The following is a 15,161-nucleotide window of genomic DNA, read 5'->3' on the forward strand; positions in this document are numbered from 1 at the left end:
GAGCTACATCTCCAGCCCTTGTTCTGTTTTTTCTGAGACAGGGTCTTGCTAAGTTGCCCAGGCTGGGCCTTGAACTTCCATCCTCCTGCCTCGGCCTCTCAGAGTGCTGGAATGACAGGGCTGCCTCACCACACCCAATCTAAATACATAGTTCTAAGAAGTCAAAAAGAGGACATAGCTGGCCGTGGTGGGGCACACCTATAATCTCAGCACTCAGGAAGCTGAGGAAGGAGGATTGCTGTGAGTTCGAGGCCAGCCCAGGCTACATAGGGAGATCCTGTCTCCAAAAAAAAAGGACATAAAATAAAATCTAAGTCCCCCTAACCCTGCAGAGTCGTGGCCATTCTTCCAACGATAATTTCCGAAGGGTCTGTACCAGCTACACTGCCTGGTTTTGCAGGAGCTAAGAATGGTTTTGTTCTGTTTTGTTTTGTTTACATTTTCAGTTGGTTGGGAAAACACCAGCCTAAGACTTCCAAGAAACAGGAACCCTGTGACGTTCACACTTGAGTGTCCCTCGGCTGGGTGTAGGAGACCCGGCCACACCCATGGCTGTGTCTTTCCCTGGTGGCCCGACGGGCTGGTGACGGAGGGGAGCGGCCGAGCAGACGTGACCCTCAGAGCCTGGGGATGTGGACTTGTCAGGGCCTCACATTCCCTGTGGGGCCAGCCATCTGTGTACCCCACGTGGCCTGTGTCGCTGCCCCCTCCCTTGCCCTGGATGTCTGGCTCCGTGACCACCCAGGAAGCCCTGAGTGCCGTCCCTGACAGGCCTGGCTCCCGGGGGCCACAGCGGCACGGCTGGCTGCGGGAGGACGGAGGGTGCACAGCCCCGTCTGGGACAGGAAGTCCCAAGTCCCTGCGCATGCTGCCTGCGCCTGTCCTCTGGCGGGATCTGCTCCCACCAAGGGCATCACCACCCACAGGCCACAGCCCGGCAGGGCCTGCCCGGGAGACCCCTGGGTGTGGGGCGGGGCGGGGTGCCTCACCATGAGCAGGATGTTGGGCAGCACGATGTAGTCGCTCTCTGAGCCGCGGGACCGCTCAGGCTGGAACTGGAAGGTGCAGTGCTCCCGGAAGGACACCGTGTCGTTGTCGTGGAAGGAGATGTTCCTTTTTTGCCTGAACTGCCTGGGGACGGATGGGGGTGCGGTCAGCAGCCAAGAACACTGCGTGGGGCGCCGGCCACCTCCCGCCTGGCGTCCCCCTCTGTCCGTCCTCTGCAGGCCACACACCCCCTGCTGTCCCTCACTGCCCCGAGAGCACCCGGATCCCGCCCGATGTCCCTGTCCCCAAGGTGACCATGCCAGCTCCTCCAGGCGACGGACAGGCCAGAGGGCCTCCTCTGGCCTCGCGCCTCAGTGTCCCCCCGCCCGCGCCCGAGCCACTGTCCTTGCCTCACCTGTACACATAGGGCCCGCGCTCGCGCACCTCCGGCCTCCCGCCCTGCAGGACCTCATCAGGGTTGACCACGTCGAAGAAGTAGACGGACATGTAGAAGGGCACTGGGATCTCCTTCCACATGTTGAAGGACAGACTGCTTGGGCTGATGCGCACGTTCTGCAGGTGGGTGTCGAGGGTCAGGGCTGTCGCCGGGCTGGGGACGGCCGGGCACCGAACGACGAGGGCAAAATCTGCGCTCTGCCCCAGAGCGCCAAGAGGGAGTGGGAAGGGGGCTGGGTTTGGGCGGCTCTGGGTTACTTCTCTCGTTGCTGAGTCAAAATACCGGATTCCCGGGCCCGGGATTTAGCTCAGTGGTTCTGCCACCTGCCTCGCAAGTGCAAGGACCTGAGTTCGATCCCCGGTACCAAAAAAAACCAAAACCAAAATACCGGATTCCCAGAGTTAAAGGAGGGGGCGTTTATCTAGCCCACAGTGTGCAGAGGTTCAGTCCGTGCTCCGAGGCTCCAAGGCAGAGGACATCGCACAGGAGAAACAACATGGCACACACAAAGTAGCAAAAGCGACAGGGACTTTGACAGCATCTTTCTGGCTCTCTTCTCTTATTCAGATGACAGGGGCTAGGGCGGTGCCAAACCGATTGCTGTACTGGTTTAGTAACCCCACATCCTTAATCCCAGCATCACACACCCTAGATTGAGCCCTGCTGAGGACCACGTGAGGCTTTGGGGACATCTAGACCCAAACCATAATAGAGGCTTTGATTCTTACATGGAAAAACTCAAACCAAAACCAAAATAAACACCAGGGTAAGGCATGTGGGATCCAGGCATGTGGGAGTGGGGCACCCCATGGAGCCCCAGCCAGTGCAAAGGCCCTGGGGCAGTGGGCTGCTCAAGGAGGCTTCGGGGAGTTCTCACTTCTGTGAGAACAAAATTTTCTATGGAAAGTCAGAAATACCCTCCCCACAATCAGCACATCAGATAGAGCTGGTGTCGCAAGGCCAGGTGCACAGGGCAGCTTGCGACACCTTCTGCTGTCACTGAACACAACCTTCCAGGACAAGGACGGTTACCCCACTGTCCCTGAACAGCCAGGGCCAACAGGGACAGGCCCTGGGGGAGCAGAAGGCTGGTGTTGTCGGGGCAGGAGGTCCAGCTCTGCCGACCCGAAAGCCAGGCTGCCCGCAGCCCCCAGTGCCATGGAGCTGGGCCTGGCACACCCAGAGCAGCAGTGCAAGGCCCGGGTACCAGGCTGTGCACAGTGCACACCACTCCCTCCTGGCCAGCACCTCAGCCCGTGGGGCAGCCGCCACCACCTCCACGCAACAGATCAGGAAACTGAGGCATGACGGAGGCTGCGGAGAGGTCCCGCGAGGAGGGCAGCGAAGGTGTCCGAGGCTTCCTGCAGGAGGCGCGTGAGCCAGACCGGAGCCCGACCCCACTGCCCCCCAGCTGCGCCCCACACCCGCCAACCGCAGCCCACAGGGCCGGCTGCACCCCATCCCCAGCTCACCACTGTCACCCCGGCCCTCCAGCTGTGCCAGCCACACCAGCCTCAGGCCCACGCATGCCAGGTCCCTCCTCCTGGCACACGAGTGTCCTTCCCATCCCTGATGCCTTGATGCCCCCTCCCTGGCCTCCCTGCCTGAGGCGCCAGCCCCTCAACAAGGCCACTCTGCAGCAACAGCTTCCTCAGACCCAAACCAGGCCCGGGATGGCCCCAGTGCTGTGAGCTGCTCCCAGCCAGGCCAGCACGAGAGAGCAGAGCCAGGCTCTGGCACTGCTACCCCGGTGCCTGGCACAGCGGCGGGCAGGGGGGTGGATGAGGGGGTGGGTGGATGGGTGGATGGATGGATGGGTGGATGGATGGGTGGATGGAAGGATGGGTGGATGGGTGGATGGATGGATGGGTGGATGGATGGGTGGATGGAAGGATGGGTGGGTGGGTGGATGCCCCTGGCCCAGGCCGCTCTACCATGGATCATGGGGAAGGCACAGCTCCAGCGACCACCAAAGCTGCCCGGACGTGTGTTTCAAGGGGGAAAGCTTGTGATGTGCGAATCACATCTCACGAAAGCTGCCTGAAAACACAAACAAGTTCACAGCAGCAGCACATGCCTGTAATCCCAGCTACTCTGGAGGCTGAGGCAGGAAGACTCCAAGTTCAAGCCCACCTTGGACCCCTTAGCAAGACCCTGTCTCGACATAAAAAGCACTGTGGGTGTGGCTCTGTCATAGACCCCAGCGCTGCAAAAGAACAAAATTAAAAATAAAGGCCAGCACCCTGAAGAATCTGGGAAGACAGCAGATCACAAGCTACGTGTCGTCCTCACCGAGAAGGGCAGAGGGCAGCTTGGAGGGGACAGACCCGCCCAGCCTCGGCACAGGCAGCTGGGCCCCAAACTGCGCCTGCTCACCCTGGCTCTGACGCTGTGGGGCACAGGGACAAGGCCTCTCAGGCAGGGCTGGGTTCCGGCCCACTCCATCCCTGCCATGTTCAGTCCTTGAGCCAGCAGGGAGCAGGCCTGGCAGGCTGTGGGCACCGGGAGGTGACCCTGCGGCCACTGGCGGGAAGTGACCCGCCCCACCCCCAACCAGCAGGCAGACTTTGCCCATCCTTGGCCAGCAGGGTCAGCACCAGCCCCAGCCAGCCAGGGACAGCAGGACCAGGCGGCCGATTAGATTAGTGTCAAGGGGGAGCACGGCCCTCACCAGAGCTGGCTCTGCATCCCGGCCCCCTCCCAAAGTCGAAGGTCACAGCTGGGGAGGAGGTGGGGAGGGGACCACACCCAGCGGACAGGAGGGCGGCTGGCAACAGGGACACTGGGTCCCCTTCGGGCTGGGTATTCAGAAGAGGGGACAGGGACCAAGCCGGGGAGCTGCTAGGAGAAGGAGCCACTGAAGTGTCCACTGGGGACAAGGGTGTTTTTAAACCAGTAACAGAACAAGCAGTGCCCACCCACTGACGCTATGCTCAGGGGAAGGCCGTTCCCCGCACGAGGGCCTCAAGGCAGCGCCCCAAGCACAGCAGGAAGCCGACATGGGAGCCGAGGCCTCACACCACCCTCTGCAGACTGGCGGGCAGAGGAGCGGCCCTGTGCTCACCTCACCCAACTGCTTGCTTCAGAAGGGTGAATGTCAGCCAGGCGCAGTGACGCTTGCGGGTAGTCCCAGCACGCTAGGAGGCTGAGGCAGGAGGGTCACAAGTTTGAGGCCAGCCTGGGCAGCTTGGTGACTTAGCACGACCCTGTCCCAGAATAAAGAATAGAAGGGCTGGGGAAGCAGCTCAGTGTGAAGGCCCCGGGTTTGATCCCCAGTACTGGAAAACTAAACAAATAAGTTTTTAAAGTAGTGGAAACTTCAGAAGTAGGTGGATGAAAACTGCAAACAGTTTTACAAGTTTCACCATGTCGTTTAAAGGAAAACCAGGACATGTTGGGCGGCACCGCCCTGGCCTCAACAGAAGCAGCTCAGCCTGCTGGAGCCGTAGGACACAGTGGCCACACTGAGGGGACGCCCGCCCTCCCCGGCTGCTCCTGGAAGGGGCCGGCCGACCCCCTCATCCCTGGGACCCCCACTTCTGTCCCTCCTTCCCCAACCTGATGACCCGAGTTGCTGCACCTTCAAAGCCCTTTGGCCATTCGAGGCCACAGATCCACAGATCCACAGATCCCCGGGGTGGGACGTGGGCACCCCAGGGCCGGGTGCAGCCCACCAGCCCCTCCGACACGGGGGACCCCAGCAGCAGGTCAGAGTGGCTTGGCTGCCGATGCCCCAGGCCATGCCCAGGATGCCACCCCACCTTGCGGATCTGGTTGTTTCAGCCCCAAGAGAAATAGGACAGACAGTGGGAGGCGGCGCTCAGTGTCCGGGGGACGCTTTGTTCCCAGCAAGCCCCTTCCTCCAGCACTGTGGCTGCCTCCCCCAACCTCTGACCCGGTTTGTGGCGTCCCCAGCTCACGGAACACGAAGCCGAGCCCCACCCCAAGAAGGCTGGGGCCTCACAGGTCTGGGGCCCTGGCAGGCCAGATGCCCGCCCAGGTGGCATGGGAGCCGAGCAGCCTCAAACCCAGCAGGGTCCTCGGGACAGGGCCGGGGAGCAGAGGCCACTGCAACACACTTCAGCCGAGCCCAGGCCGCCCTCTCATTCCAGAGCTCCTACTCCTCACAACCCTGTCCCTCTCTGTCCGGGAGGTCGGCTCCAGGCCCATGGGGCTTCGGCTCAACAAGCCCTGGCCACCTCCTGCTCCCCTGGTCACAAACATGCGAAACCCTTCAGAATAAGTTCCTAAAAACCACTGAAGCTGGCTGTGGTGGAGCACACCTGTGGTCCCAACACTCAGGAGGCTGAGGCAGGAGGGTTGCCACAGGATCAAGGCCAGCCCGGGCTATGTAGTAAGACCCTCTCTCAAACAAACCAAACCACTTAAAATTTCCAATGTCCCCTTCGCTAGGAAAAAATCCCTCAGACTGAGCTGAGACTTCTGCTGTCTTCTAGTGGACGCCAGACTCAGCCATGGGCCAGGGAGCTCACAGGGTGTCCAACGTGCTGCCCACTTAGCAGGCAACTCCAGACCTCAGCACAGGGGCCGAGGGCGGAGAGCGGACTCCTTCCCTTCCCCCTCCCAACTTCCCTCCTTCCTTCATTCATTCCCAGCTCCTGGGCTCACGTCTGGAGAAGGCCCTGTGACCACAGTGTAGCCACAGTGGTGCCAGCCCACACAGTAAGTAGGCAAGGACCATGGGCACCAGCGTCACTGCTTGGTTAAGTATCAGACAGAAAGCCCTGCATTTCTAGAGAGGCTTGAGACCAGGCAGGCCTGCGACCCCATCCCACCAATGGGAAGGAAGTCCATTGGCGACATCTGGGGAAAGTTCCTCTTCCAATAAAAGATCTCTGCAGAGCCCTCCTACTGCTATGTCCCTCTCTTCTGGTCTTGAATGGTGTTGTGGGAGGGTTCAATGTGTGGTGCTGTGGCAGCCACCATGAGACCATGAGGACAAGGCCAACAGTCACAGATGCCAACCCAGTGCCCTTCAAATCCAGAAACACCTCCCAGTTAAAGATGTAAGACCAGGATGACAGGTGTGCACCACCACAGCTGCGTAACACCTGCATCACACAAGCTACTTGGGACAGGTTCATGTCGCTGGGTGCTCAAGACTCCCCACAGGGGCCGGGGGTTCAGCTCGGCAGCAGAGCCCCCGACACTCAGACAGGACCCAGCACTGCCAAGGACGAGGTCACCAGGAGCAACAAGGGCTTCAGCCATTTCCCCAGCCGGCTTCTAGGCCGGGACTACTGTGGGTCCACCTCACAGAGGAAACTGAGGCACAGAGCAGAAGCCAGCAAAGCTCTTCCATCTTTGTTTTCTTCTTGCTTTTTGAGACAGTCTCACTATGCAGTCCAGGCTGTCCTTGAACTCACTGTGTAGCCCAGACTGACCTTAAACTTGCAGCGATCCTCCTGCCTCAGCCTCCTGAGTGCTGGGATGACCGGTGTGCACCACCACGCCCAGCCTTACATCTTTAAATGGTTACAAAAAGTGAAAGAAAACCACCCTTTCGAGCTTTGTGAAAAGAATGTTAAATTCACATCTCAAGCTCCATAGCTAAAGGTCCCGTGAGACACGGACATTTCCCACCTGTCCCCTCAGGATGTGCCAACCTCACAAGCTTGGGAAGGGTTGTGCCCGGCCGTGTCACCGCCCGCCTGCGGGCGGACCTCTCCACAGCGAGGGGAGCGGCCAGGACCTGATGCTCAGCTGCCGCCTGGCTGGGTCCGCTGACCGCCACAAGGACACTGAGTCCTCCCCACCCCGGCAGCAGTGAATGAAGTGGCCAAGGCCTCAGGCGGAGTCCCGCCTCCAAGGACAACTGCCACACTGCAGTGCCAGCCCGCTGCTGGCTGCAGGTGAGGGCCCGAGGGAAGTAGCCAGGTCGCGGGTCAGCAGCCGGCCCTCCGCCTCCAGGGCTCAGCGTCCTGCACGGCGGCCACCTGGTCCCTGGGCCAGCAATGCGACCCAGCTGCCCGGAGGGGCCACGACCACGGGGCTTCTTCACGGTACACCAACCGCAGCACCAGGCTATGTACCCGGCCCGGCCCCTTTTTTATTTTGAGGCCAGGTCTCATTAGGTCACTAAATTGCCCAGCTGGGCTTGAACTTGAGACCCTTCTGCTGCAGCCTCCCAAGTGCTGGGACGACAGGCAGAGCGTGCCCAGCTGGTTTACTTCATTTTAACTGCGGTAAAATCCACAACGTAAAATTCCCCGCGTGAGCTGTTGTTAGTGTACAGCTCCACGGCACCGCGGGCTCTGGCAAAGCAGTGCAGCTGCCACCCCCTCCCCTCGACACGGGTCCCCCGTCTGCTCCTGTGACAGATGGACGTCCCCGCACGGCGAGCCTGCTGTCTGCGTCCGTCACCACCCGGAGTGCCAACTGCACCGTCACTCCTGTGGCTGCTGTGAACCCGTGGCTGGGCGGGGCACCCTCTCCCTGGAGGCCGCCACCCGGCCGGTCACCTGGCCACCCTGGTGCTTCCTGCAGAGTCCCTGCCCACTCGTCCCACTGTGCAGTGGGCACTGTGGGTGTCCCCGACCCCTGCAGGTGACCCAGAGACAGCTGGAGGCGACAGAGCGGCAGCGTCACCCAGCCCTGGGGCGACGGGCCACCCGCCCTTGCCCTGTGCGCCACCCCTGCCCCAGTGACACGGACACCTGCAGCCTCACAGCTGACCCGCCAGGCCCAGCTAGACCGAGCGGGACCCAGCAACTCCCCCCGGCCCTGAGTCCACACGGCGTGAGCCTCGGAGAGGGGTCACGTGTCCATCCCCATGCCACACAGGGCTGAGGCCACAAGGAGCCTGAGGGCTTGGCGATTTCATGAGACCTTGTCTCAAAATGAAACAGAAAAGGGACAGGGCACTCCTGTAATCTCAGCACTCAGGAGGCTGAGACAGGAGGAGTGCTTCAACTTCAAGGCCAGCCTGAGCCACACAGCGAGACCCTGCCTCAAAAAAAAAAAAAAAAATTCCAAAGATGAAATCAGGAGAGGCCCAGCGGGGCAGGAGACCCCGAGACCCCGGGCCACAGCCGCAGTGCTGCAGAGTACAGGATGGGGGACTCGTGTCGTGGGCAGGGGTGGGGAGGACCTGGGCCCCGCTCTCCCTCTAGGGACACAAACATGTTTTCCACAGGAAGGGACAGGCGCTGTGAACTGCAGTCACCCCTGCCATGGGACTTGGGGAAGGGCGCCGGGCCGCCTCCTGCTGGGCGAAGCTCACCCGGCCAGCTGGGGAGCAGCCTGTGTGCAGTGGGCAGGCGGACTTCCGGGCTAAGCCAGTTCCCAGGGGTCCCTGGAGTTGAGTGTACCCCAAGTTCTGCAGGCCTGGGGCTCCCCGCCTGGTCTGAACTGTGTCCCCTACCTTCACAGGCACAGGGAGCTCGGGCGGGACGCTATTGGACAGCAGGGCCTCCACACCAGGCCCCGTTAGGGATCAAAGTCAGGCCCTGTGGACTCGGGGTGTCCCAGCCCCGGGACACAGGAGGAGCTGGTGAGGTGGAGTGGCGGCCGTAAGCCAGGGACCCCGGCCCCCGAATTAGACGGGCTGGGAGCGAGTCACTGTGGCCACCGGGCGCCAGGTCTGGGGCTCCACCGAGCAGCCAAGCCCCACCCAGCCTCTGCGTGCGGAGGGGACTCTCGGTCAGGGGCCACCAGGGGAAGAAGCCCACGCCCTCACCCACTCATGACTGTGGCGCCCAGCTTGCTGTGACCACTGAGCCGTGTGCTGTACTTCCCCGCCTGCTGGCTGAGAGCAAAGAGGAAGAGACTCGAATTCACAACCGGCCTTGGGCACTGGGTGCCTGGCACTAAAGGAATAAATGAAATGGGACAAGTATTGAAGAGGAGGCCACAGCGAGAAGCACCGGGAACCTTGGGCACTGTGGCCCACGCCTGTAGTCCCGGTGTTCCAGAGGCTGAGGCAGGAGGATCTCCATGAGTTCAAGACCAAACTGGGCTACACAGCGACAAGCTAGTAGGATGGACCCACATCCATCTGACTGGTTCCCCCACATGAAGAGGAGCTGAGGGCACACAGGCACGGGCACATGCACACCGAGGGACCCCGCACGAGGACTCCTGGGCAACCACTGGGCCATACAGCTGCAGGAGGCAGGCCTGGCCGGGACCAGACCGGAATCTGTGCGTGGGCCAAGTGCTGGCATCAACTCGCACCTCTGCAGGCAACACAGGTCGGTGCCAGGTGAGGAGTCTCAGGGATGCGAGGTGAGGGACGGGGCAGACGGCTGTCCAGGTCACAGGGCCCCTCAGCCACAGCGGGCAGAGCTGGACATCTGCTGGGGCGCGGCCCAGCCTGAGCGTGTCTGAGAGAAGCCAGGTCCCAAGGGACACAGGTGGACGCGAGTGACTGACCCATTCGCCACAGAATCGCTCACTGTGGGCAACCATACGTGTGCAGCTCTCACCTCAATGAGCCAGGGAACAAAAAGTGAACACTATGGAGAAAGCCACGCCGTCCTCCTAGAGAAGAGTCTCTGCCCCAGGCAAAGCCGAAGACATCTGGGCCGTGACCAGCTCCTCGGTCTGACTTGGAGGGAAGAGCTCAGAACTCAAAGCCAGACGTGGAGATGCACCCTGGGAGGCCGAGGTGGGAGGAGCACATGCTGGATCCCAACCCAGGCGACTGAGCGACTCAGCGCTGGGGATGGAGCTCAGTGTGAAGACGGCCGGGTTCCACCCTTGGGACCCCTAAAACCAAAACCAGCTCAATAGGGCCGGGGATGTAGCTCAGTGGTTTCGCCGCCTGCCTCGCAAGCACAAGGACCCGAGTTCGATCCCCGGTAACCCCCCAAAAAATACAGATCAATAACACAGAAGAAAAGCACACAGTGTGGCTCCACTCATATAAATTCGAACTCAGAGCAGCCGTGCCAGGCCAGGGGTGGACACAGGCCTGAGGCTGTAGAAAGCAAGCCCAGCAGGCACGACAGTCTCCTCCACAGGGGCTTCTGGGGCTGCCCCCAGGGAGCGGCACTGCGTGTTCTAGCTGCTCATTCACTGTGTGTCTCACGCGCTTTCCTACGCTCGTGTCGTATTTCACAACCCGAAGAGATCCTGTCTCCAGGTGAGAGTGCGAAGCCGGAGGGAGGGAGTGCAGGTGGTGCGGGGATGCTGGGAAGCCACATGGCAGCAAATCCCAAGCTCTGGCTGTCAGCCCGGGAGAAGCAGGGTGACGGTGCCACCTGAGGCCAGGTGGGCCCGGGATCCGAGCACAACAGCCCCAGCTGGCCCAGGCCACCGCCCGCTGGGTGCAGGAGCAGAGACAGACAGGCGGGGCCCCGTAGGGTCTGTGTCCAGACGGTGGCCTGCGACGCTGCCCACCTGCTGTCCTGAGGAGTCCCGGCCAGGGCAGCCGGTTTCCCGCTTCACAGAGGGGAGGGCATGGGCATGGGCACCCACCCAAGGCAAGGCCGGGACCCGAGCTCCTGGGTGACCCTACCAGTGAGCCCCGGCCCTGCGCTCCACACCTCGAAGCTCACAAGGCCACAACACCAGCGGCACGCCCACAGCGGCAGCCAGCAGGGTGACAAAGGGCACCATACCGGGGCTCTTCCTCTGCCCTGCCAGGTCAGTGCTAACTGGGGCTGTGGGACCCCTGCTTCCCCCAGGCTCTGGTGCCCCCGCAAAAGGAAAGGCAAAGCATGGAACCGAGTAATCTAACAGTCAGAGTCTGTGAAACTCCAACAGAACCAATGGGCTGACAAACTGCCGCTCCCTTTTGGGTATAACACCAAAGAAAATAATCTCTAATGCTGTAATGGTGAGACAGCAAGAGACAAAGTGGGGACCAGTGGGCAAAGGGCTCATCATCATTCTTGCTGCCTGTCACCCTTCCTCCTTCGGCCACCAACCTTCCTTTGTCCTCTAGGGAACCACTCCATTCCTATCCCATCCCATCCCCGTGGCTTGGGGAAGAGCTACGTCTTTCCATTGCCTCCAAATGGGCATATGACCCAAGCCTGACCAATCAGAGCAGCCTGTTTCTTGAGTCACAGAGATTGGTCCAGGCTTGAGCATGTAACCTAAGCCCAGCCAATCAGCGATGGACATTTCATACATACCTTTTCCCAGCCATTGGATGACTATTTTCCTTTTATTTTAATCCCCATCAGAAAGGACCTTCGTTTCCTGACTCCAGCCTCATCATTTCTGTGGTCGAGGACAGAAGAAGAAACCTAAACACTTCCATTTGAACTAATGAACTCAGAGCTGGAAGCGGTGGCGCATGCCTGGCATCCCTGCACTCTGGGAGGCTGAGGCAGGAGGACCACAAGTCCGAGCCCAGCCTGGGAAACTTAGGGACTTGTCTCAAAATTTAAAAAAGAAAAGGGCTGGGGAGGTTGCTCAGTGTGAAACCCCTGGGTACTGCAAAAATAACCAACTCAAGGCTTCAAGGGAGCAGGGAGGACACCTGTCCCCACCCCAACCTGACACCTGCCTGAGGCTGCCGCCCCTCCCAGCCCAGAGCCAGCCTCCACTCCCTGCTCTGCCACCACCCACCGCCAGCCCTGCTGAGATCTTGGAAAGCCGAGCCCCTTCCTCCTGGCCATCTGCCCTCACGCTGGGGCCAGAAAGAGGTCAGTGCGAAGCCATCAGTACATGGACAAGGAGACAGCGGCCACTGGAGCCGAGACGGCGCTGGGACCAGACCTGCATGTGTGGGCGCAGCCAGGGACATGGCTCCCCCGCACCCCCTGGGGCAAGGGACTCGAGGTCCTCAACAGCCCCAAGAGGAGCCGGCGCCAGAGCTGGGCCTCGCTCCTCAGGGTCTCCCCGGGTCTTCTCCCGGCCTCACCTCTGGGGCCACCCCGGCCAGGTCTCTGCCTCGGACGAGACACTTGAGTCCCCTGTCTCATGAAGCCTCAAGCAGGTGAATGGCGTTTCAGAGACTGCAGGGCTCTTCCAGGGGTGCTGGGGAGGGGCTGTACCACAGCCGGAGCTGGGAGGTGGCCTGGAAGAGTCTTGGAGAGATTACAGGGAGGGCTGGGGTGTGGCTCTGTAGTGAGCGCTTGGTTAGCGTGCTCAGGGCCTGTGCTCCATGCCCACAGCCACAAAATAAAAATAAATTATATCTGAGTCGAAACCTAAGAGGAATCAAGACTAAGAACCCAGGTAGCAGGGAGGCAGTCTTGTATGTGCAAGGGCCCTGGGGCAGGACACAACCCCATGTGTCCGGGAGCAGCCAGGAGGCTGGGGAAAGAAGGTTTGAGGCCAGAAAGGTGTGAGAAGCCAATGGTGGAGGTGGACAGGCCAGGGTGACAACCTGGCAGTGACCCCCAGGCACAGGATGGGTCCCCGAAAGCCGGGAACAGCTCTAATGGGCTCCCTCTGGCTGCACAAAGAGAGCTGGGTGAGTGCGGAGGCTGTAGCCACAGGCACAGGCACAGCAGCTGGCCCAGTATGGGTTTGTGGTCAATCATCAAACTTCCCAATGGGCTGAGTGTGGGAGGCGGAGAGATGAGCAGAAGTTGAGACTGAGGCCTTGGCCTGGCAGCTGCAGGACACGGGGCCAGGACAGGCACGGAGAGCAGCGAGGACAAGCGGGGTGGAGGATGCTGGCTATGGCAAGTGGGAGCTGTGCACTTGGGGTGAGCTCAAGGCTGGACTTCCAGGGAAAGGTCTGGGCCCAGGGGCACCGAGGGGACTCGGCCGGCTGGCGGACAGGTGACACGTGTGAGAGGGCGGTGGCCGGGCTGAGCCCAGGACACCCACAGTGAGAGGTTGGGGAGTGAGAGCCCCCACAGGACCAAATGGCCCGCCAGTGACGGGAGGAAAACCAAGAGGATGGGCACTTCTGGTGGCTCAAGAGCCGGGGTGGGAGAGCACGCCATGATCCCAGCACTCAGGAGGCGGCGGCAGGAGGGTCGTGGTGAGTTCAAGGCCAGCCTGGGCTACACAGCGAGTCTCTGTCTCAAAAAATAAAAAGGTAAATAAATAAAGTGGCCCAAGAGCCCTTCTAGAGGCTTTCAGGCAAGGTGGGGAGGAACTCATTCCAATGCCAGGAAGTGAACAAGGGTCACAGAGCCCGTCCCTCTGCGCCCAGCAGGAAGAGACACTGGGTGCAGGCAAGGGAAGGAAATGAGGACTGGGAGCCCTGGGGTGAGGACAGCGCAGGCCAAGGCTGGGGGTGGGAGTTGGCTGCCAGGCCTCTGCGGGAAGCCCTGGGGCCGAGTTGTTTTGATCCGGCCCGGCCTGGCCACGGCTGGGGTCAGGGGAGGACGGGTCACAGGAGCTGGTGGAGGGAAGCAACTCTGCGTGGAGCTCGGGCTGCTGAGTACTCTGCTCCTGAGGCCAAGGCGGCCCAAGGCCCGGCTCTCCCCTGCTGCCAAGCACATGCGAGCAGCCCCTGGACACCACGAGGTGCTGGAGCAGGTGCCGTCCTCAGGGGAGCCAGGTACCCAGCAGAGGACAGAGGCCGGGCCTCGAGAGCCACTCCCGCCTCACAGGCTCCCTTCCCAGGCCGGCTCCAAGATTCCAGGCAGTGGAGTCGCTGCGCAGAACGATGGCCAGGGCCACCCGTTCCAGGAAGCGCTGGAGGCCAGGGTGCTTCTTGGAACCCGAAGATCCAGGCAGGGGACCACAGCTCGCACCGGGTGGCCTCCGAAGGGACAGGTGGCATGGGACCCACCGTCACCTGTGTGGACACATGTGCACCTGTGTCCCGACAAGTCCTGCCTACATCAGCACACACAGCACCCACGGAGTGTGCACCCATGCAAAGGAAGCAACATGTGTGCCTGTGGGTGCTTGCGTGTGCTTCAACACGTGGCCACACACCACCGCGTGTGTTGGTGTGCAGGCACTCATGTGTATGCCGTCAGCACATGCACACAGATGCGCACACGTGCACAGAAAGCACGCACAGAAAGCAAATCCACCAGGAGCAAAGAGGGAAATGAGAAGAAACCACTCAGGGAAACTAAAAATAGCCACAGCCTGCAGCGGCCCCCCAGGAGGAACCGGAAGCTACCAGCAGGAAAGAGGAGGGACTGGGCACAAGCAGGGTGCACCGTGTCCCACTGCCCAGGCCACAGGTCCCACGGGAAGCAGCCCAAGGCCAACACGGTGACAGGGGGGCAGGGGTGACCCTGAGGGACAGCCCGGGCTCCAGCCGCAGGGCCATGAGGCCCCCAGACAGGAAGAGGCCACCTCTCCACCTGTCCGGCTGCAGTTGGAACCTGTGGCTCTCACAGTGAGGCAGGGGACACCCCACCAGCTGGGGTGATTACAGGAGAGAGGCCTGGTGTCGCCACCACCCACTGCCCCTAGCCACGCAGGAGCTGTGGCCCCTGCCCGGCCTCCCAAAGCGGAGTCAGAGTCATGGAGGACAGGGGACACAGGCGAGGGGTGTGGAAGCCAGCTTTGGAGTTGCACCCCTACGTGGAAATCCAGGTTCCACACTTGGAGCTGTGTGGCCCGGGGAAACTGCTTTTGGTCTCTGTGCATCTGCTTCCCTCAGAGGCAGCAGTAGCTATTTAGGTTCCAAATGAGATGCGTAAACCATGTAAAACAGCAGAACAAGCACCCATGAACCGTTATCTGCCACCAACCCCCAGGGACTGACTGGCAAAGAACACAGGGCACAGCTGGCCAGGGTCCCAAGGGTCCACAGTGGCTCTGCCTGGGCAGGAGGTCCGGGAGGGAGGAGGAGAAGGGACAACCTGCCCCTCAAGTT

General features: G+C 61.1%; 1 protein-coding gene across 3 annotated transcripts in view; it reads right to left on the minus strand.

The window, feature by feature from the left end:
- The window catches only part of Scarb1 (scavenger receptor class B member 1), a 39,831-nt gene that overhangs the window by 20,518 nt on the left and 4,152 nt on the right, over nucleotides 1–15,161 (minus strand). For all 3 annotated transcript variants that reach the window (XM_004843975.3, XM_004843974.3, XM_021257653.2), the window contains exons 2-3: nucleotides 1,403–1,560; nucleotides 990–1,131 (exon numbers count right to left, since the gene is read on the minus strand). In XM_004843975.3, the coding sequence (XP_004844032.1) occupies nucleotides 990–1,131; nucleotides 1,403–1,560 (300 nt within the window). The remainder of the gene's footprint in view (nucleotides 1–989; nucleotides 1,132–1,402; nucleotides 1,561–15,161) is intronic.

The sequence above is a fragment of the Heterocephalus glaber genome, unplaced genomic scaffold, assembly GCF_053883595.1.
Source record: "Heterocephalus glaber isolate CG9 unplaced genomic scaffold, H.glaber_assembly_v1.0 deba00001687, whole genome shotgun sequence".
Taxonomy (NCBI): Eukaryota; Metazoa; Chordata; class Mammalia; order Rodentia; family Bathyergidae; genus Heterocephalus; species Heterocephalus glaber.